We start from the raw sequence: 23,053 nt of genomic DNA on the forward strand, positions 1-23,053 counted from the left end.
TACCTTTCCAGATCTTTTCCTGATCCAGGACAGAATTAACTCAATCAGGCACCTTGTAAAGGCTGATAAGAAACATTTACAATCTATTCTCTCTGAAGGCTGCTACCTGGAGGCTTTGTCTGCATGATAAAAACTTTGGTCTTCACCACCCCTTATTTTCACCCAGACACTCCTTTCTATTGATTCCAGGTCTTTAGATAATAACTTAACTCTTTCAACCAATTGCCAATCAGAAAATCTTTATATCCACCTATGACCTGGAAGCCTCCTCCCACCCCCATCTTTGAGCTGTCCCACCTTTCTGGACAGAACCAATGTATATCTTAAATGTATTGATTGATGTCTTACATCTCCCTAAAACGTATAAAACTAAGCTGTAGCATGACCACCTTGGGCACAAGTTCTTAGGACCTGTTGAGACTGTGCCTCAGGCCATGGTCACTCATATTTGGCTCAGAACAAATCTATTCAAAAATTTTACTTAGTTTGATTCTTCATCAACACATGATTTAAATAAAAATACCAGTAAGATATTTTTATACTAGTCAGTGTGAGTCTAAAGTTCATGTGGAAAAATAAACAAGCAAAAATGGCAAGAATAATGCTAGAGAAGATGAGTGACAAGGGAAGCCACCAGCAAATTGCCTGAGGGCAGAGAGGAACCCAGTGTTTGTACAGGCAGCACACCCCATCAGTGTGGCAACTCAATTCCAGCAAATGACGCTGAGCCGAGTGGGTGGCCATGCTAGAGAAGATGAGTGACAAGGGATGCCAGCAAACCGCCTGAGGGCAGAGAGGAAGCCAGCATAGGTAGAGGGAGCACGCCTCATCAGTGTGGCAACCGAATCTTCCAGCAAATGACACTGAGCCAAATGGGTGGCCATTCAGGAAACAGTCAAATGGAATCTATAATGCAGGCTTTATGCCAGGATATGTATTCAAATGCATTCAGTATTTAAACAAGAAGACAGAATAATAAAAACTCTAGAAGAAACCATGAGGGAATTGTTCCATAAACTTAGAGTAAGGAAAGAATTTCTAACTACGACATAAAACTCAGAAACCATAAAATAAAGGGTTGATAAAGTATACTTAATAAAAGTTAAAAATTCCTACATGAAAAGAAAAAAAAAGTATAAGTAAAACCAAAACACAAATGACAAATTGAAAAATAAAAATTTGCAATGTATACTAAACAGACAAATTTTCTTAATAACTAAAAGAGCTCATTGAAACCCCATATTAGATGGAACTGTGAAAGTGCTATATTTGGTTGAATATGGTCATATACTGGCAGCTGACAAGGATGAACCTAATAAAATGCAAATTTTAATACTTCAGAAAGTTACTGTTTTTACCTATCATATTGATCTCTACATTGTTCACAGGAATGTAAACCAGACAAGAGTCCTAATTAAAAGCAATTTAGCAATAACTCTCAATTACAGATGCACATAGCATTTGAGGCAATAATCTTGCCTTTCCATTAAATGACATACACATGTAATTATTCACTGCAATGTTGTTTGCAATACTGAAAGATCAGAAATAATTTCAATGTCCACCCATAAAAAGAAATAGTTGAGTAGATTTGGTCCATTAAATTAATGGACCACTCAGCAACTACACCAAAAACCAGGGAAGCCCTTTCTGTGTAGACAGGGGAGCCTGTCTAGATATGGATATGCATTTAAGTGAGCAAGGAGTGGGACATGTGCATGTTAGACTTCCATTTGTGGAAAGGAGGGGAAACAACATTTATACTTGCTTATACACATAAAAGAAATAAGAAGTAGAAGGCAGTAGTTGACTGTGGGTCAATAGTAAAGGACTTTTTACTATATATCTTTCTAGAATGTGGGAGTTTACACCATGAGAATGTACATGTTCAAAAAGTAACTTTTAAAAAAAAGGGGGGCGTGAAGGTGCAGTGGCTCACACCAGCACTTTGGGAGGCCCACGCAGGCAGATCTCTTGAGGTCAGGAGTTTGAGAACAGCTAGGCCAACAGAGTGAAACCCCATCTCTACTAAAAATACAAAAAATTAGCTGGGCGTGGTGGTGCACACCTGTAATCCCAGCTACTTGGGAGGTTGAGGTGGGAGGATCCCTTGAACCCAGGAGGTGGAGATTGCAGTGAACTGAGATTGGGCCACTGCACTCCAGCCTGGGCAACAGAACAAGACTTTGTCTCAGAAAAAAAAAGGAAGAAATAACGAAAGAAAAAAAAAAAGAAAAAATTACATCCGATCCATAAGTGGAAAAGTATCAGAACTCTCCACTCACTCTCCACCCCCAATCATCATCTCTAGGGGTTTAGTAGTTGTCTGAGTAGAATGGGTCCAACACTGGAATGTAAAGAATTTTTTTCTTACTTTGGTTGAGACTACAAAATGTTGGAAATTTTAGTGCAAAAGAATTCATATACAACACTGTGTGTGTGTTTATGTGTGTTCATGTACTTGAAGTAATTTTTCAATAGTTATTATTTTTAGAATTCTGCTTCTGTGTAGGATGAAGCGCCAGTACATTAGCTTTGGGACCTCAGGACAAATCCCTCAGCCTCGCCACCCCTACCTTACAAGGCAGGTGGAAAGATTAAATGCAATGAAGTATGTAGAGTTGGTCACAGTGCAAAACACAGTGCACAAACCCACCTACATCCGCAGTGCACCACTGAACTACTATTCTTAGAGCCAGGAAGCTTGGCTGAGTCCAGAGAAATGGAATGTGGTTTCTTTCTATTCCCAACACTGCCTCTTGGGTCTCCTAGCTCAGGATCTCCTTCCCAGGCTCCTGAAAAGGACACTGTGCACCTTACCTTTTGAGTACTGATGGTAGGCAGTCACCGCCATTGCCTCAGACATGTTGTGTAGCCTCATTTCAACCCCAGAGCTGTCCCCAAAATCCATCATCAGACAGAGAGCCTCTCCAGAAGCCATATGAACACGGAATCCCAGATTTGGAGGTGCCCGAGCTTCCATTTCCAGGGAGCAGTCGAGAACAGGGTTCATGGAGTTATCAGAATTTTGAGCTAGGATGGCCACAGGAGGATGCTGAGTAGGTGGATAGAGGATCTCAGAACCAGACTGCAATGCCATGAAGCTGGGGGTGCGAGGAGTGCCGGGTGGAAGGCTGTGGGAGCTGTGGGAGAGAGGGAGAGGCTTCAAATTTCATGACAGTGGACCACATCACCAGGTGGGTTGGGAAGGCAGAAGCCAAGCAGTCTGGCCTGGGTCCAACTAGCTAGAAGCCAAGTCCGAGAAACTTGATGAAAGGCTTCACTTCCACTGGTTCTCAGAGCAGGGTCCCAGGGCCAGCAGCATCAGCATCACCTGAGCACTTGTGAGACATGCAAATTCTTCACCCACCCCAGACCCACTGGGTCAGAAACTGGGGTGGGGACAGCAAGCCCCCAGGTGAATCTGAGGTCAGCAAAAATTTGGGAGTCACTGTTCTAGCTACATTACTAATAGTAAAAGGTAGAGTTTCTCTCATCACTGATTTAACGGACATGAAAGATGGTATCTCCCACAAGTCACTACTTCCTGTGTTTTTGCGAAAAGCTCCCCGTGAGGGTGGGTGCCATCCTTTCTACATTTCTCCCTAGCTCCTTGTCCTGCAAATCGGTTGGGGAGTTGGGAATAGTCTAGGATACTCGTCTCAGCTTCCAATCACACAGGACTTTCATGATCATCATATATGTATTAAAAGCTGGTCTTGAGTAAAGCATACGGTATTGGTACCATTACGTGGCATAAACGAAAGATTAAAGAAAGCAGGAAAAGGAAGATCATGGAGGTAGAAATGGCTTAAGTATCTTAATGGACAATTCTCATGCTCCCATGTTTTTTTTTTTCCTCTCCCAGTGTGCCGTGCATGTCCCGTTAAAAATACACACAGGCGGGTGGATCACAGGGTCAGGAGATCGAGACCATCCTGGCTAACACGGTGAAATCCCGTCTCTACTAAAAATCCAAAAAATTAGCCGGGCGTGGTGGTGGGCACCTGTAGTCCCAGCTACTCGGGAGGTTGAGGTAAGAGAATGCCATAAACCCGGAAGGCAGAGCTTGCAGTGAGCTGAGATCGCACCACTGCGCTCCAGCCTGGGTGATGGAGCAAGACTCTGTCTCAAAAAAAAAAAAAAGAAAAAAAAAATACACATAGTCAGCTGGGCACAGTGGCTCACGCCTGTAATCCCAGCACTTTGGGAGGCCGAGGTGGGTGGATCACGAGGTCAAGAGATCAAGACCAGTCTGGCCAACATGGTGAAATCCCATCTGTACTAAAAATCCAAAAAGTAGCCAGGTGTGATGGCACACGCCTGTAGTCCCAGCTACTCAGGAGGCTGAGGCAGGAGAATCACTTGAACCCTGGAGGCGGAGGTTGCAGTGAAGTGAGATTGTGCCACTTCACTCCAGCTTGGGTGACAGAGCGAGACTCTGTCAAAAAAACAAACAACAACAACAACAAAATATACACAGTCAGACAAAGCCTCAGTCTCAGTATGTGATTGATAGGAAACATAAAGGCAACCAAGTGACATGGATCCCTGATGGCAAACAGTGGCCAATTACGTTTACACCATCGTAACTTGAAAGTCACTGGACTTAACTGCAACGATAATCAAAGCAAACAACGAAGATACTAAAATCACCAACGATTGGGCACGGATGGCTCCAGACTGGGGATGGAGAAGTGATGCTGGCCTCCACACCTCCTTCACCTTACCTTCTGGTAGAAGTAGGAAAATGGGAAATCGGCCACAGGGGTACTCACTGGGAGCTGGTCTGAGTGGGTCTGGCCACCTTGGTGGGGGTCTCCATCGTGACAGTCCCAGGAAGTAGGCCCATGGCCGTATCCTCCGCATAGCACAGCAGTCTCAGGACACAGCAGGAAGCCTCCATCTTCAGGCTGCAGGAAGCTGCTGCAGAAGAGGTGCCCTGGACCTTAAAAGTTTAAGAACAGCTCAGGATTTATTGAATGGCCTCGTCCGGCATCAGTAGTTGATGTCCTCCACACTCAAAAAGCCAATTTAATAAAGAGCCCCACTGCTGCTGAGGTCTCTGCTATTTGGGTGGGTGACCACACGTTGGCCCCATGCGTTGGTGCTACGTCATGAGTGGTAGGATTCACACTTTCCAGCATACTAGCCAAGAAAGGGCCCAGCTGGCACCAGCTAGAACTATAAGACATGTTTGATCAGGAATTTCAGGGTTGCTTAGTATTAGAAGTTTGTGTTATCCCCTCAGCTAAGCCAATAGAAAATTAGCAACTTCATAAGGTCATCTATAACTCTATAAGGTTGTCAGCTGACAGACAGTGCTCTTACAGACAGCAAAAATGTAAAGTCTATTTTCCCTTACTGTGGTGACAAATTTTAGTGATGCCTTCAAACTGCCTGAGCAGTGTCCAAATGACTTAGAAAGGCAAAATATGGTTCACTGACAAACTCTGAGGCCGCCTATGTATGGATGAGTCTCCCAGATGCTCACCAGCAGCTTTCTGATGAATTTCAATGGCAGGGGTTAGATACTAACCTGGAGAAGGCCAGAGAATGTGCTGTCCGTGGTCCCAGTGGCACACAGCCGCCTGTGATGGAACCTGGGGCCACCACTGCTCCAGGCCCTCACGATTATAATGGAAGGTTTGTGGGGAATTCTGTATGGGAAGGAAAGTGCAGAAAGAAAAGGAAACCCAGTCATGTTTCAGTCATGTATCTGGCTTATTTGATTACAAATCATGCCGTTCCCCAGGCTTTGCTGGAAATTCCCTCGCTGTGATCGCAGGCCCATTCCTGGGAGTCAGGCCCAGGCTGACCATGGGGATATAATGTGGTTAGAAGCCAAACCAGCAGGGCTGCTGCAGGCACTCGAGCGAGAAGTCTTAGGTAGAGTAGAGTTTATCAAACCATTGACTAAAATCCACGCCCACTTAGGACACTGCTTCAGACAGTTCACCCAAAGGGGCGAGTCACGTACAAAATGTGCTCTGTCTGCCCCGTGGGGCCTGGACTCGGCTGGAACATACTGTGGTGCAGTGACTGAGGGGGCACCGCGGGACGCCTGGTGGTAACTACTTGCCTACGCAGTCAAAGCCTGGCAGGGAGGCAGGGCTTGGGAATGGGACTCAAGGACCCTGCCTCCGATCAGCAGGGACAAGGTCCATTTAGCTGGTCATCTTTGTGTTCCCCTGACATAGGACCCTGTTTTCAGCTGTTATCACCACCTCACCCTGCTGATGAGCCCCAGCGAGCCCTGCAGGAGGCAGTGAGGCACAGTGGTTTCTTTCTTGGCTGCAGCTCCAGGCTCCTCCTCTGGCAAGACCAGCCTCACTCTTAGCCTCCCTTCCCCAACATGGCTGCAGTGAGGTGAGTGTCTCTGTCTCAAGCTGTGGCAAGGCCAGGCCAGCATTATAATCCTGCATGAGAAAAATCCACGACGAGTATTTCCGACGCCTGCAGCCCACTGGCTCTGGGCTTGCTCTGCTCTGCAGAAGAGTTAAGGCACGCTGGGGGACACAGGCTCTGGGTCAGAGGCTGTGGAGCTCAGTTCCCACCTACACAAGAATCACTATTCTAGTGCCTCAGCTGAGGCTCAGTGTCCGTGTCTGTTAACATGGAGCTCAGAGAATAGACCTGCCCCGGCGAAGAGTAAACTATTAGATGGTAAGAAAGAAAAAAAAACATTTTATCTGAGGAATGCAAGTCCCTTTACATGATCAGGCCCAAAGAGGCATTAAAATATGACAGTCACGTCTCACTTCACTTGAGCTAAATAATGACCTCTTGAAGCCACTTGCTATGTAGGCTCTAAATTGACTGACGCCAAGTAGCCAAAAAATGCCATCCACCTTATAGTTCAACAATGTATAGCCAATCACTGACCAATGTTATTTCTGTAAACCAATGAGAATTCCTGAGGAACAACTTCTGTAATTGCCCCCTCTCCTGAGTTGTCATTTTTTCTTTAAAACTTGAGCCTCTCATTTGTTCTCTAAAGCACTTCCCAGTGTTTCCCATGCTGCAGTGCTCAGCCTTGGCCCAAATAAACTCCCCATGTATTAATTTTGCCTCGGTTTCTTTCTTTCAGTCAACAATGTGGATTGCACTTAACCTCAAGTCCAACGCAACGTCCTGGCCCTGGGACGTTCACAGTGACCACCACGCCACTGCCTGGGCCGCCCCCTGTTTGTCCCCAACCCTCTCTTCACCATGATCAGCCTTTGTGTATGGAGTACCCATGACGTAACTAACTCCACCTTAGAAAAAGGCTCCATTTCTTTTCACGGGGCACTCTGCCAACAAGGAGAAGATGTTTTGTTTAATAAACAAATTTAAAAAATAAAGACTGCATCCAATTAGATAAGGACACGAGCATACTCTTCCACTATCGGTTCTCACCAGAGGGCCCTGTGACCATACCAGATTAGGCATGAACAGCTCCAAATGGCCATCTTAACTGCCACTTTCTTGTAGTCACTTGTGATGACAGCTTGGCATCTGCCGCCAGAGGCTCTGCTACCTTCAAGATTTTCTTGTAAGACTGATGAACGATTCGGCTCAGACTGGGACTCCTTTTGTCTTCTTGGCTCCCCCTGGACTGGTTCATTAACCCTTTCTCCTCTTTTTCTTATTGATGTTAAATGTTACTTTGTTTGCTGTGGAATGTTTAATCTATAACATTTATAGGTTAAGTATACTATTATGTATGGTTTGCAATACTGACTGACTTACAGAGTGGCATCAGCCTGTGTGCCCGCGGCTCTGACTGCCAAGTGAATGGGAAGTACTATGGAGAACTGCCTCCTCAAGAGCTCCATGTAGCTCATGGCTTTTGTGATTGAATCACAATCCATAAAAGCCTGACACTGTGGAAAGACACAAATGTGTGGACCCGGTGATCTGTAACCTTGCCCTACTCATGACACTTCGGCTCTGGGGCTGGTGGTGCGGGGGCTTACATGCTGTCTACTCCGTCAGCTGAAGCCCACTTGCAGGCACTTCCAACGGCATGTCAACCCAGATCTTCTGTCCTCCAAGGGACATCTGAAGTCACTTCAGCTGTTCCTAATGTGACATAGTTTTAGTCCATTCATCATCCGAGTCACTTGCTTTCTATTTTTCCCTTTATATCCCTTTAGTTCTTCATGTAGTGATTCTCTTCAGGAAAACAACAACAACAACAAACCTGCATGTCTTAGCTGTGTCTTGGGAAAAAAGAAAAAGGCACCGTGTCTATCCAGATTAAGGTCCATGCATGTTTGTATCTTTCCACAATGTCAGGCTTTGATTGATTGTGATTCAGTCACAAAAGTAAAGGGCCTCAGAACAGGGACTGGCTTGGGGGTGGAGGGGATTGTGCTCAGGCCTCAGGAGACAGACACAAGAGTACCCCCACCAGGCTTCACTCTGCTCACAGCTAGCTAAGAAGGTCTTCTGTTGCTAGGAAGGAAGACCCTTTCCTTCTAAGCGAGCACACAGGCCAGAGGTTTGCTCACCCAAGCACTTCGAATCTGTAACCAAGACAGACTGCAGCAGCTAAGCAGGAGGTGGGAGCTGGAGTCAATGAGCTGCCACACAGGGCGACCCCACCCCGCTCTTGTTTCCCGTGTGTATTCACAGGCCCTGCCTGTATTGCCAGGTCTCAGCAGAGGACAAGAATGACATTCCCGTGATAGCACACAGGGAGTGCTGATTCCATCTGAAGATTTCTCTCTCATTGAACAGTTACTTATACCTTAGCTAAGTCTTGAAATAATTTCTCAAAAATAAGCTGTGAAATTCTTCATTAGTTGACCCAAGCATCGGAGAAAATCATTCTGTTCAAGCTGCAAAGAATGAGTTTTCTTAACTGGGGCTCCAGGGGATGTACCAGTCTATCCACTAGAATCCAAAAGAAGTAAGAATTTCACACAGAGATGCTCTACCCTGAAATGGATGCCACACAGGGCCTCAGTCATCATATTTCCGGGGGACAGACAGACAAATCTGGCCATAAAAGGTAGGCTTATTGTTAGCAAAATGGAGTCCAAAAAACAACAGCCCTGGGCCCACACATCCAAGTTTCTGAGTCACAAACTGTCGGAGGGGGGGTCCAATTCTCCCCAGTACTGCTGCCAGCAAAGACTCGGAGACTACTATGGTGGGGAACAGAATCAGGTGTGCAGCGTGGGCTGCCCTCACAGGCAAAAGAAGAATCCTTGATTTCCACCTAGGGGCTGAATCAGGTGCATCCATGGTCACAGGCTGGACTTGGCCCATGGTCTCCCAGGGCATAGTGCCAGCTTCATGCTCTGCCCTGCCTCCTTTCCTGTCAGGTTTGAGGATCTCACAAATAAATAAAAGGAGCAATATTATAGCAGCAGATCAAGAGTAAAGATCAGGTGGATTGGAGGTAGATCAGAAAGAACTGTGATCAGTTTAGCTGTTCTTGGCAACAGTGATGGGCCATTACCAGTCACTGCCTTTGAACAATAACATGAAGGGAAAAGTTGCATCAGTGAAAACAGTGGAACTGAATAATTATGAGGAAAACAAACATCTACATTTACCTATGCTTTTCCTTTAAGAAAGAAAAGTTACATCTGTTCTTTGTATGAGTCAATGTTTAATTTCCATTAGAAGGAGTAAAACCATCGATTGCAGGTACAGTGTGACACTAGAGAATCCAGAAGAAGGCCAACTATTTTTTTAAATTATACCTACTTTGAATTTTGTATTGTCTGGTGCTATTGTGTTTTTTTTTAAACTGTGGCAAAAAAAATAACATAAAATTTACCATCTGAACCATTTGAAGGCACAGTTCAGTGGTGTTAAGTGTATGCACACGTACATGGTTGTGCAGTACATTTTAGGACTTTCCTATCCTGCAAAACTGAAGCTCTGTACCCATTAAGCAACCCTCCGTTCCTCCCCACCACAGCCCCTGGCAACTACCCCATTCTCCTTTCAGTGTCTATGAATGTGACTACTCTAGGGACCTCGCATAAGTAGAATTATAAAGGATATGTCTTTTTGTGACTGGTTTATCTCACAATGCATAATGTCTTTAAGGTTCATCGAATGCTGTTTTAAAGTCTGTATGTTATGCACCATGAAATAACCACCAATTACCATCAAGTCGAGTGCTTGTACCCAGAAGGTTCACCATATTCGTTCCCAGAGTTCATAATAGAGACAATGGCGATTCTTGTATGACATCACCTTCTATGGCTCCCAGCATTCGGGGGTTTGTCATACTACCTGGTCTACTCCGGCAAATTAACTTCAGAACACCATTATTTTTTCCACCAATTTAAGAGCTGCATTTGCCAACCCACCCTCGGGGCCATGTAGGAACAAGCATCCACTTTCACATCTGAGCAATTCTTTGTAAGTCTCATATCCTTTGCATGTTCAGAAAAGCAAGATTTCGCCATGGTACACTGACATACCTATCAGCACTGTTATCACAATCCAGAGGCGCCTGTGTTTTTTCATTAACAACACTTAAGGCTACTTTACTAGTTGTTTTCCAAATGTTCTGTAAGAAAAAATAATAAAATAACATGAGAGAGCTGCTTATGAAAACCCAGTACATTTGGGAAAGTAACATTACTTCATTAACAGAATAGCAGTGGACCCCTGCTGTGCACCCAGCACTGTGCTGGGCACCAGAGAAGCAACGGCGAGGAAAGCAGACAGCTTCATCCTCCCAGGGCTCGCCTTTGGCCAGAGGAAGCCAGAAAGCAAACATGTAGCCATAACAGCATCTGCTGGGGGTTGTGCTGCAAGGGAATTCACAAACCTCCAGGCTGCCTAGTGTTAATTAATAGGGTCTTCAAAGAGCTCCTCACACTGTGCAAGATAAGCAGGGTTTTGGTGCTTTGGCTGCTGGAAGCCTTGTCTGTGCTGGAGCCATCTGGGGGCAGCCCCTACTCCCCACCCCGGGGGCAGCCCCCGCTCCCCACCATGGGGGTATCCCCCACTCCCCACCTGAGGGCTACCCCTTCACTCCCCATCTGAGGGCTATCCCCTACTCCTCTGGGCTGGGCTACCCCTGCCTGCACTTCTTATCTGTGGAACTACACTTTGGAGCTGAATAAAGACTTTATAAGTCACACTTGCTTCATTGGCACAAACACACACGATAGGGAAACAATCCCTGATAAATTCCTGCTGAAACATGGAGGTGCTTTTAAGCTGTACTGTACATGTACTGTATCCAGGTGTATTCAGGAAGAAAAGCCGAATTTCCCCAGATCCAGGCATACCTTCTGCCCAGAAGGCAATGAGGATGGGCTCTGTGATTCCCGGTCTTCTGCCTGTCTCTTCAGAGCACACCGAGGACAGTCACACTTCCCATCACTCATAAGAAGCACATGATTAGCATAGACCTCTAGAGAAAAAAAAAAAAAAAACAAAAACAAGCAAACAGATTCTGAAGACTGCAATGTTCTGGGAAGGTGAGAATATATAAAGTTGGAGAAGCCCTAAGTTATACACAAGTTCAAAGCCACCCGGGCCTAACAACGGGTTGATCATGAAGATGTGTGTCCTTGGGCTGCGGTGTCCTGCAGTGTGTCTTTTCTTTTTATTTCCTTGTTTAAACAAGGTCTTAGGTGTAGCCCACACTAAGCAATATGAGGGAACGCACGACCACCAGCCACACTGACAATGAATGCGTGTTCCAGAAACACCCTGCGGTCTGGTCATAAAATAATGAGGGTCAAGGGTCCTGCTCAGTGGTGTGTAGTAGAGGGGGCAATACCACAGTCTGAAGGAGTGGTGGGGGAACTGTTGAACAAACAGGAAGACCATTAAAGACACTCCAAAGTTTATAAGCAGGATGTTCCCACCCAGGCAATCTGGCCCTGACAGTAGCGTGGACCTGGCTGATGTTCACTCCTCCCATCTCTGAGGGCTGAAGGCTGGGCAGCGAGCGGGGCCCGTGTCCACCATGTCTGTGGGAGTAGCTGGAATAGGATCTGCGCACAGCTGACAACTGTCGCCCGCCATGATAGGTCCTTGAGTGTTTGTGATGCCATTCTCTCTACTCACGCGGATGTTTGAAAATGTCCATAATAAAAGTTAAAAGAAAATATTTCTGCTAGACCTGGTCCTGCACAGAGCCACTCTCAGCAAGAAGCCAGGCGACTGCCTTGGGTGCAAGAGCTGCTTTCCCTGAAGCCCCCACCCCTCTGCCCTTTGCGGAGGGCCTCGCATCCCCAGGTAGGAGGGGAAGGAAGTGGGGGTGGTGGGTGAAGAGGGGACTGGAGCACCCTGCTGTTTTTCTCTCAGACCTGAGTTCCTGCAAGGAAACCTGTTTCTGCCTGGGCTCCATTAATCCCAGTCTCTTATTCTGGCCAGCTTTGCTCAGGCTAGAAGGAACGCAGAGGCCTGCAGGCTGCCGAGAGCAGCAGGTTCTCCAGGAGCTCCAGGCCAGGGCTGGGCCATCCTCACAGGGGACATGGCTTCCTCCCTGCACCCCAGCAGTAATGCCGGCAGTCAGCTTTCCCCTAGCCTCCTGGGACACGCTCAAGTTTAGCGTAGGACAATATCAAATCCAGTTTTAACAGTGTGAGTCAAAGCCACTATTTACTGTCAAGAGTCCAGTGTACTAATATCTTGTGATAACAAAAGCTGAGAAAAAAGCAAAGGCTGTGCTCCTGAGGGTTGTCTAATGCGTGACGTGCTGCAAGTACCATCGAGCGCCGCTGAGCGCCCATGCAGGCTGCATGCGCTAACTGAGGTACGAAGCAATTTCCTGAACTGGACACATCTGAGAGGAAGAAATATTTAGAAAATGTTTGGGAATAAGCTAGAATAGTCAAGTGACTCATATTTCTCTGAAACCAATTAGTCAGCAAAGTCACTGTGCTCAAATTATCTGAAAAAAAAAAGTGGACATATCCTTGAACAGAAAAAATTAAATAAAAAATCATAAAAAGCACACAAAATCGCAAAATTGAACAAAAGGAAAAATAAACTAAAAGAGTGAAACTAATCCTGAAATTGGCCTAATTGTCCCACAGAACTGATATTTATAGGTTTTTTTTGAATAAACATGGAAATTGACTCTCCTAGTCTTAAAACTTGAAATTTAACATCCATCTCATCTGAGTTCCTCCCTTAGGAAACCCAGGAAAGGGACCCACCAGATCCCTGCATCCAGCCAGGCCCCTCATTCCTCAGATTGTTTCCTCACCCCTCTCTTAATTTTTGTTTTCTTGCCTTCCCTGCTACATAAACCCCCCAGTTTTAGTCAGTTGGGGAGACATATTGAGACTTTATCTCTCTCCTCCTCATCTGCAGCACCTGATAAAACTTTCTTCCCTGGCAATCCTCGCTGTCTCAGTGATGATTATGCTCCGTACGTAAGCAGCGGCAGAAGGACGTCAGGCAAACCCCTGGCATTTAGGTAACAATTCCACATGATCTTAACATAAGAATTGCAAAACGAGTTGGCGTTGCATTGTTTCAACATTGATGCCAGGCACACACCCACCTCCTGACACACACACACACACACACACACTCCATTTAAATCTGTCTCTTCAGAAATTTAAAACATTTTTTAATTTTAATTTTTAAAATCAGTTTCTCAGGTCTACCAAATGTGTAGACTACGTTGAAAACTCAAAAATTCCTTCTACTTAAAGGAATCCTGGCAATTATATTTCAGGCAACACTTTAGACTTTTCATTTTAAAAATTGAAAACAGAGATACTCTCTGTGTCAAGGAGGAAGAGGAAAACCCCACACCTGTGGCCATGCAGACACCTCCTGTAACCTAAGTATCCCCTTCTGGGCTCTGGGAGGCCCCATTGTAGTCTCAGTGGTTCTCCAAGTGTGGTCCCCAGAGCTCCTCAGCCTCACCCCAGACCTCCTAAAGCAGAAAGTCAGGGGTGGGCCCCAGTGAAGAAGTTAAAAATATACCACCCTGGCATATGGACTATTTAAGTCAGAGGCACTTACAAAACAGCAGGTTTAAGATCACTCTGATCTTCCTTCTGTTTCTTAAAAGCAGAAAATGAAATTCCCATGTGGAAGATGTCCTCTTTATACCAGGGAAATAAAGCAACATTCTTATCATGGTGGCCATGCCTCCTTCCCCAAGGCCTTACCGACCCACAGTCCACCTCCAGGAGGGCTACAGCTGCACAGATGAAGACCCCAGCTCTTGTCAGTGCTCACAGACAGCTCACCACCGAAGGAAAGGCAGCAGGCAGCCTGGAGACACCTAAGGGAAAGAAAATAACCAGAGGAAAATTACATACAATCGTTTAATCACAGCCATCCTGTGACCACTCTTCCTTCCATATCCATATTTCTGCCACAAATGTATTAAGTGTTTGGACGAACGGAGGCAAGATGGCACAGTTCCGGGTTCTTCACCGTCAGCTTTCCCATGCCCGGGAAAGACACAGGTCAACTGCGCAGGCGCAACCCGACCTCTGACGGAGAAAAACCGGAACCCACCTAGCCACGCCCACTGCCCGCCCCCAACCCGCCTACCTCCCGCCCACTGCTCTCCCACTCCCAGGCCCAGGACATAAAAGCCGCTCCCAGCGGGCGCCCTGCGTGCACTTCCTCAGCCCTCACTTGTGTTGGGATTGTAGGAACTCCACCCGAGAGCTCCACCTGGTGACTCTCCCGGCCTCCTCTGCCGGAGACCGACGGACCTCACCCCTCCCCCACACCTTCTTTCCTGAAGCTGGGGGACCAAAAATAAATGTGCAGTTTTGCTCCTAGCCCTGCCTACTCGCTGGTCATTTAATACTGGCCCTGGTTTCCTGGAAAGCAAATCAGCTTCCTGGAAAGCAAATCAGCTTCCTGGAAAGCAAATCATTAAGTACATAATTGGCTGCCATATGAACAAAAAAACGACTTGCATCTATGGTTTCTTCACTTCATATTTCCCAAACTCAGGGTCTGTTTTGGAAGATTAACTGAAATATAGTTACCATCTGACTACTAAAACAGCCTCCAAACAGACCCATCTCTCTTCCTGCTGCCTCTGGGGCTTCCTGCCCAGATGCACAGAGCTGACCTTCCAGGGCAAGCCCTGGTGGCCCCCAGGGCTCCTCTTCCTCCTCCTTTCTTCCTGCCTCACCGTCCCCATTCCCACTGCTCACTAGCAGTCCTGAGAGCACATACTTCCAGCCCATGGGGATCTGGCATGCTGCAGAAAGGAACAGCATGGAACCCATGGCCCTGGGGAGAGACCCCAGCACAGACACAGAGTAGGCACTGCATGGCATCCTCCCCATTCATCTCCACAACAGACTTGAGAGGTTCCGTTCAGTTACTTTTTAAGATGCTGATATCATTTTGGTATTTGTACTGTGCAAATCTCATGTTGAATTGTAATCCCCAATGCTAGAGGTGAGGCCTGGTGGGAGGTGTTTGGATCATGGGGGCAGATCTCTCATGGCTTGGTGCTGTCTTTGTGAGTTCTCTGAGATACGATCATTTAAAAGTGTGTGGCATCTCTTCCCCTCCTCTTGCTCCTGCTGTTGCCACGTGATGCACCTGCTCCCCCTTCACCTTCCACCATGATTGTAAGCTTCCTGAGGCCTCCCCAGTGGCAGATGCCAGCATTATGCTTCCTGTACAGCCTGCAGAACCATGAGCCAATTAAACCTCCTTTCTCAGTCTCAGGTATTTCTTTATAGCAATGCAAGAACAGCAATGCAGACGGGATCATGGAGGCCCAGCAAAACAAGTGAACTCAGTGAAGCTCACGCCGTCAGTGAGAGGCAGAGCCAACGTTTAAACCTGGTTCTCAGCACACCCAAAGCCAACGTCAATTCTATGGCACCTTCCTTCAAAGCTCTCTATAGGTGTGCCTCCAGAGCTCAAGCTGCAGCTGAAGTCAGCCCCAGAGCTCTGCCCCTTGGCACAGCTGGCGACTTTCCCTCTGGACTCCCTAGGCCTTGGCAGCTGTCTGCTGCTCTCATGTTTGTCAGCAGAGATCACTGTGGGTCGTCATCTGGTCCCTGGTCACTCCCTTTCAGCCTGTGGCTCCTTGGGTCCTGAGGTGTCTATGTCTGGCACCAATCGACTTGAGAAAGATCAAGCACAGTGAGTGAAATAGTCCTGATCTAAGGTGCGGGTTTCCCGGGTTCTGGTCTTGATTCAGCTAGAAACGGATGGTGTGATTCAGGTTTCTCCTCCATGCTCATTCCCAGAGACAGGGCAATGGGAACCATCGCCAAGTTCCCGGCTCCATGTAGGCTGCTGTGCTAAGGAGAAGGGCAAGCTCTACATCCACTTCTTCTAGACACAGGCTCTCTGTGTCAGTCTCCTTCACTGTTTAAGAGGAACGACACAGACCTACTTCATGGGGCTGCTGCCAGGACTGTCACTCCGGAAAGGGACACCCTGTATTAGCTAAATGCTTGGTAACCAGCTGCTAAGGGTGTTCGCCTTGTTCTTGGATGCTGTGTTCCACCTTTCCCCTGACAAACGCATTCAGCTCTTTAGAATTCTCTTTTTTACCCATTTGGGATGTCTATAAAGTCTAAAGGATATCTACTTCACCTTAAACAAGGTTTCTACAAAGATAAAACTGGACAGTTTCACCCAATTTTTACAAGTCTGGTTCTTGATGCCCAAGAAGCCGCCACCAGAGGGCAGACGAGGACACTATTTATAGTTGAGGAAAGTTTGCAGGGAGGTGCAAGGCTGCATTTTGAAGATGAAGATGGTCGCTAGGTCAAAGGCCTCAAACTGTTGAATAATTCCAAGGATTTCCTTGTCTACTCTCAACTATGCTTGTCTTCCAAAGGCCAGAGAAATGAGAAAAAAATAATAATAATAGAAAAGGGGACAGCTTTGGAATCATACAGACCAGACCAGATCAGACTTAGAGGATTTCTGCAATGATCTGGTGGGCAAATAAAATTGAGGAAAGGACCAACCTAACCTCTGTCCACCACGTGTGCCTCACAGCCGACGGCTGTGAGACTGCCCGCCACTCTGGGCCCACACAAGGTTAGATAGCCCCGGCACCCACCAAGTTCTGAGACCCTCCCAGACGCCCCCACAACGGGATCACTTCCAAGTGCTACACACGGAAAACACCAGCCCTGGTTCCTGGGACATAGTAGGCCCTTGAGAAGTAACTTTCTGTCTCAGAAGGTGAGAAGCACATCCTCAACAGCGGTGTCCTCCACTCACAGAGGTGCCAAGGATAGCGCTACAGCGCCAATTTTCCTTGAGATTTCAGAAGTCTTTTCAAATAAAAAAATGGAAGGGGGAGATAATTGAAATACAAGGGAGGCTCTTTTTCCTGGTGTTGTGAGGAGGCAGGCCCCCAGGCCCTGGCACAGAATCAGCACCATTTTCACAGTGGCACCTGGCTTCCTCTTAGTTAACTGTGGCCGTTCGGGAACGGCATGGTACTGATGGCTCAAACACAGTCTGTGATGCCTCAAGGGAACTAGTTGAGCCATTTGTTTGAATTACATGACAGATCTCTTATAATTCCTTAAGAGCGAGTGTTTTTTGGGGCTTGTTGGGGGTAGGGGGTAAGGGGAGGGAGAGCATTAGGACAAATACCTAATGCATGCAGGGCTTAAAACTTAGATAATAGGTTGATAGGTGCAGCAAACCACCATGGAACATGTATACCTATGTAACAAACCTGCACATTCTGCGCATGTATCCCAGAACTTAAAGTAAAAATAAAATAAAATAAAATAAAATAAAGTTAAAAAAATGTGACTGTTTTTGAGCAGTTGGAAGATGAGAGCATTGGAGCTGAACTCTTATCTTGAACCATTTCACCCACTCTGGCCAGGCACTCCTGGTTATAAAGGCAGGGGCAGGGAGGGCTGGAGCAGGCTCTGGGGCTAGTCCACCTCAGCACATAAGGGGCAGACACGTCCTCATCAACAAGTCGGGATGAAGAAGGATGTTTTGTTGACCAATATCAACAAATAAAATATTGGCAAGCTGGAAGCTGCAGAGACCTCATATTCAAATCGATTTAAAGTGAACTAGGCAGGGAAGCAGAAAAATGATGGTCTTTCTTGGCGTTCAACGCTGGGCTCTTACATCAGGCCCTCACATGGAAATAACCTTGGACAGGCTTTTGCATGATGGCTTTTCCTGTGTTCTTTTTACTGCCTCAACTAAGTGTTTAGACCAGACACTTTCACTCACTGTCACTCTAGGGATTCTATTTATCAAGGTCCTCAAATAGGATTCCAACTACTCCACTATCACCATCTCCAAGGTAAGATCCAGGCACTGTAACGCCCTTGAAGGACTGTGCTAAGTTTTCTGCTGGATGAGTTTTAGAGACCAGGGAATGTAAATGCAAATCATTCAAGCTGGACATGGATTGTGGGGGTCACAGGTGGAAGATGATGAAACTGGGAGAAGATGAAAAATCACACTAACACTCACACCACACACACACCACACACACATCACACACACATACCACAGCATCACACAAAATATACACACTACACACTCACACTCACATCATACACACCACACACACCACACATGCATACACCACACTCACACTCACATCACACACTCACACACCACACACACTCACACCACGCAGCATCAAACACAATATACACACTACACATACTCACATCACACACACACCACACACATACCACACACACATACACCACACACTCACACCACACACACCACACACACATATACCACACACTCACACCACACAGCATCACACAAAATGTACACAATACACACACATCACACACACACACCACACATACACCACACACACACCACACACACCACACAGCATCACACACAATATACACATTATACACTCACACATCACACACTCACATACCATACACGTATACACGACACACCCACACTCACACCACACAGCATCACACACAATAAACACACCACACACTCACACCACACACACCACACTCACACCACACACTCAAACACCACACACACACCACACAGCATCACACACAATATACACACACCTCACACTCACACCACATACACCACACTCACACCACACACTCAAACACCACGCACCACACATACACACACCACACACACAAATACCACACACACCGACACATTACACACACATCACACAGCACACACCATGCATCACACACACACCATACCCCACTCATACCATACCACACACTACACAGACCACACACTACACAGACCACACACCACACCACCCACACACATGTCCTATACCACACACACACACAGACACTACAGGCCTAACTCCAGGAAATGATAGATAGAGCAGAGTCCAGAAGACCTCTTCGTTTCTACGAACCAGATCAGCCACTGTCTTGCTTTAGGTGACTCAGGAAACCCCAAAAGGCTATGACTTCAGAAATGGGGCCTGGACACCCATGACAATGGCTAGTACCTGCATGAACTAGTTGCTCTGCAAGTACAAGATGTAGAAATATACAGGAGAAAAACATCAAGTCAGCAACTTCCACTCCTCAGCTTTTCTGTCCTTTCTAAGGACAAAGGGGTAACTCCTTGCAATTCCCTGGCTGATAGGAGTGAAGGTCAAATTGGGCCAATATCAAGGCTCTGGGAGTCTGCAGGAGCACCGGCATTTGGAATAAAAGAAAAATGGGGTAACAAAAAAAAAAAAAAAAAAAAAAAAACAAGGGGAAAAATTGTAGCCAAAATCAGACAAAGCTTGGCAGCAGTGAGTGACATAAGGCAAAGAAATTTCCAAGCATGAATGTGGCCAACTCTGTTAACACGTGCAGCCTCACTTTCTCGTCGTGGTTTGCTTTGGGTTTCTTTGATACAATGATGGTGACGGCACAAAGACAGTAAGCTAGCAAAGGCAGAAATGCTGACAGCAAGCATTCATCAAGGATACTGATTTTTATAACGCCCCGCTGGAGTTTACAGATGTCACAACAGAGGTACTCAGATTTTTGGCATGAGAAATTTAGGGGTGAGGAGGTAAAGGGACCTGCAGTAGCAGGGTACCCCACTGGGCAAGATCTACAGGCAAAGGCTCCCATCACGTCCGGCCAGGGGACAGTGGGGACCCTCCCTGGGTTCTTACCACATCCCACAGGCAGGTCACCTTGCTGGCCCCATGCCCAGGAAAGTGGTCATGGAGGTTTGCACCATGTCACACTGCCATGAGACAGCCAACAGCAGAGCACACAGGCTGCCCAGCCTCAAAAACACATGGGTGCTGGCGTGCACAGAGCATGGGGGAAAGGATTTAGAAATAAGACCCATGGGCCAAGACCCCATGATCTCTTCCTGTGCCAGGTTCCTCCTGGTCTCCATGCAAGGGACCTGGCAGACAAGCAGATAGCTTAACTTTGTCTACTACTGGGCAGCAGAAAGTCCTGTAATTTGGAAGGTATCCTGCATTTGCAGGAAGAGCAATCAGCACTTCTCATGACTGAAGGCATCCGCTTTGTCTTCTAAAAAGCCTTCAGGAAAAAATCCATTCTCAACACCAACTCCAACCTCTGAACTGACCCTGCCGGCCAACTGCACCCTCCTGGTACAGGCCCTCCACCCATGCCAGAGTGAGCCCACATCCTGGAGGTGATGACTTTTGAAAGAAAATTTCTGAATGCATACTTTAAAATCAAGCTTACCAAACCCTCTGAGAACAGTGCTAACTCACCTTTCGTGGTCACCAGAAATGTTTTGGACTGCCTCCTCAGCCATGTCCTGTGCAAGCTGGTCACAAGTATCACAATCAGCAGACCAGCTTCTTCCTACATCCTCTGGAAGACAAAGAAACAGAGCTTAATGCTTCCAGCTTCTGTACCTGTGACCTCTTATCAGGACACACATCAAACACAGAGGGAAAAATCCAAACTCCGGTAACATTTTCCCAATCAGAAACAGCTTTTGTTTTCTAACATTGTCAGACAAATTCCTTCCTAAGAAGTGTGCTTTCGACAGACGTGGTGGTTCATGCCCGTAATTCCAGCACTTTGGGAGGCCGAGGTGGGTGGATCACTTGAGGCCAGAAGTTTGAGACCAGCCTGACCAATATGGTGAAACTCTGTCTCTACTAAAAATACAAAAATAGCCAGGTGTGGTGGCAAGCACCTGTAATCCCAGTTACTCAGGAGGCTGAGGCGAGAGAATCGCTTGAACCCAGGAGGTGGAGGTTGCAGTGAGACAAGATCGCACTACTGTGCTTCAGCTTGGGCAATAGAATGAGACTCTGCCTCAAACACAAAACAAAATAAAACAAAAGTGTGTTTTAGGTAGGGATCTTTGTGGCTGCCTGAAACATGTTGCTACTCAAGGGAAAAACTGTACATGGAAGCTGAGAGAGTTCTGAGAATTAAAAACTGTAACTGTCGGCTGGGCACGGTGGCTCACGCCTATAATCCCAGCTACTCGGGAGGCTGAGGCTGGAGAATTGCTTGAAACTGAGAGGTGGAGGTTTCAGTGAGCCAAAGTGGTGCCATCGCACTCCAGCCTGGGCAACAGAGCAAGGCTCTGTCTCAAAAAAAAAAAAAAAAAAAAAAAGGCCGGGCGCTGTGGTTCATGCCTATAATCCCAGCACTTTGGGAGCCGAGGTGGGCGGATCACGAAGTCAGGAGATCGAGACCATTCTGGCTAACATGGTGAAACCCCGTCTCTAGTAAAAATACAAAAAAAAAAGTAGCCAGTGTGGTGGCAGTCACCTGTAGTCCCAGCTACTCGGGAGGCTGAGGCAGGAGAACGGTGTGAACCCAGGAGGCGGAGCTTGCAGTGAACCGAGATGGCGCCACTGCGCCAGTGCACTCCAGCCTGGGTGACAGAGTGAGACTCCGTCTCAAAGAAAAAAAACAAAAAAACAAAGCTGTAACTGTCCACAACTGGACTGGGGAACAGGATACCTTCCAGAAGAGTAGAAGAGCATTCATATGGAAGGCTGGCAAGGCACACCCTAGGGACACTCTGTCTTCTGGCACAGCCTAGGAATGATCTGGTTCCGAATCTCCTGCACCTCTCCTTGTTTGCAAATGGTTGGGTCAGACTGAGTTCTCTCCATTATGAAACACTTTCTCTTACATTTTTAAAGCATTTGTTAGTTGCCTTAGTTCTTTATACCAACATTTAAACCTTTATAGATTTGAGAAAACTTGATGTTTTACTCAGAAAACTAGATAATTTTTCTCTCTGCTCTGAAGAGATTGATACCAAGAAGAGTGGGAATGTTTTCAGGCACGAGCTCCTACTCAGATGGGAACAGGGACCCCTTAAATGATGATGATCCAAGCTACGGGTGTCTGACCTTGGATCCCGTGTTTTCTGGAACTTTGCTGCAGATGAGGTGAGTAACCAGAGCCCCGTGGGGGTTTAAGGGGCCTGTTGTTGACCTAACACATCTGTCTTTCCTGGGGCTTGCTGTTACCTCTGCTTTTCTCACACTGCCTTGGCAGTGCCTCTGGCTTTGTCCCCACTGTGCTTGTTGTGGATAAATCTCAGAGTTGGGGGAAACGCCTACTTTCCAATTTCGTTAGCAATACGCTTTCAAATGTGCTTGTGACCAAGGAAAGGATAAACTGCAAACTGCAGTTTGTAAACGAACAAAATTCCTTCTTTCTGGAGCCCCTGCGATTTGCTGTAACACCTTTCTGTCAAATCTAAACAGAGTCCACTGGGTAAAGACACCTGCGCAACCCTGCCTGCTGGGCTGGCATCCATACCCACATGCACACCTGGATGCTCTGACCTTGCTGCTGCCTGTGCCTCCCTGTGGGGCTGGACATCCTGAGAACAGGGCCTACATTTCAAGTGTGGGATGTTTTTGAAGCCAGCAGTGCTAACCAAAGATGCCAGGAAATGAGGAGGAGCAAAGAAAGTGACATAATTGAGGGAAGAAAAATGCCTGCACTGCCCTACGTGGGAGGCAGTCTCATAGCCACTCTCAGCTACTGAAGCTTAAGTTACTTACAATTAAATAGAATTAAGAATTAGCTGGAGAAACCCCATCTCTACTAAAAATACAAAAAAATTAGCCAGGTGTGGTGGTGCGTGCCTGAAATTCCAGCTACCCAGGAGGCTGAGGCAGGAGATTTGCTTGAACCCA

At 46.7% G+C, this 23,053-nt stretch overlaps 1 protein-coding gene across 1 annotated transcript in view; it reads right to left on the reverse strand.

The window, feature by feature from the left end:
• PKD1L1 (polycystin 1 like 1, transient receptor potential channel interacting) overlaps positions 1-20,722 on the reverse strand; it is a 183,727-nt gene extending 163,005 nt beyond the window's left edge. Inside the window, 7 exon segments of the mRNA XM_010374410.2 lie at positions 2,814-3,143; positions 4,779-4,948; positions 5,540-5,660; positions 10,434-10,522; positions 11,253-11,377; positions 14,106-14,221; positions 20,642-20,722. Coding sequence (XP_010372712.2) covers positions 2,814-3,143; positions 4,779-4,948; positions 5,540-5,660; positions 10,434-10,522; positions 11,253-11,377; positions 14,106-14,221; positions 20,642-20,685 — 995 coding nt within the window. The 5' untranslated portion in view covers positions 20,686-20,722.
• Between the last annotated feature and the right edge of the window lie 2,331 nt (positions 20,723-23,053).

The sequence above is a fragment of the Rhinopithecus roxellana genome, chromosome 6 (genome assembly GCF_007565055.1).
Source record: "Rhinopithecus roxellana isolate Shanxi Qingling chromosome 6, ASM756505v1, whole genome shotgun sequence".
Lineage (NCBI taxonomy): Eukaryota > Metazoa > Chordata > Mammalia > Primates > Cercopithecidae > Rhinopithecus > Rhinopithecus roxellana.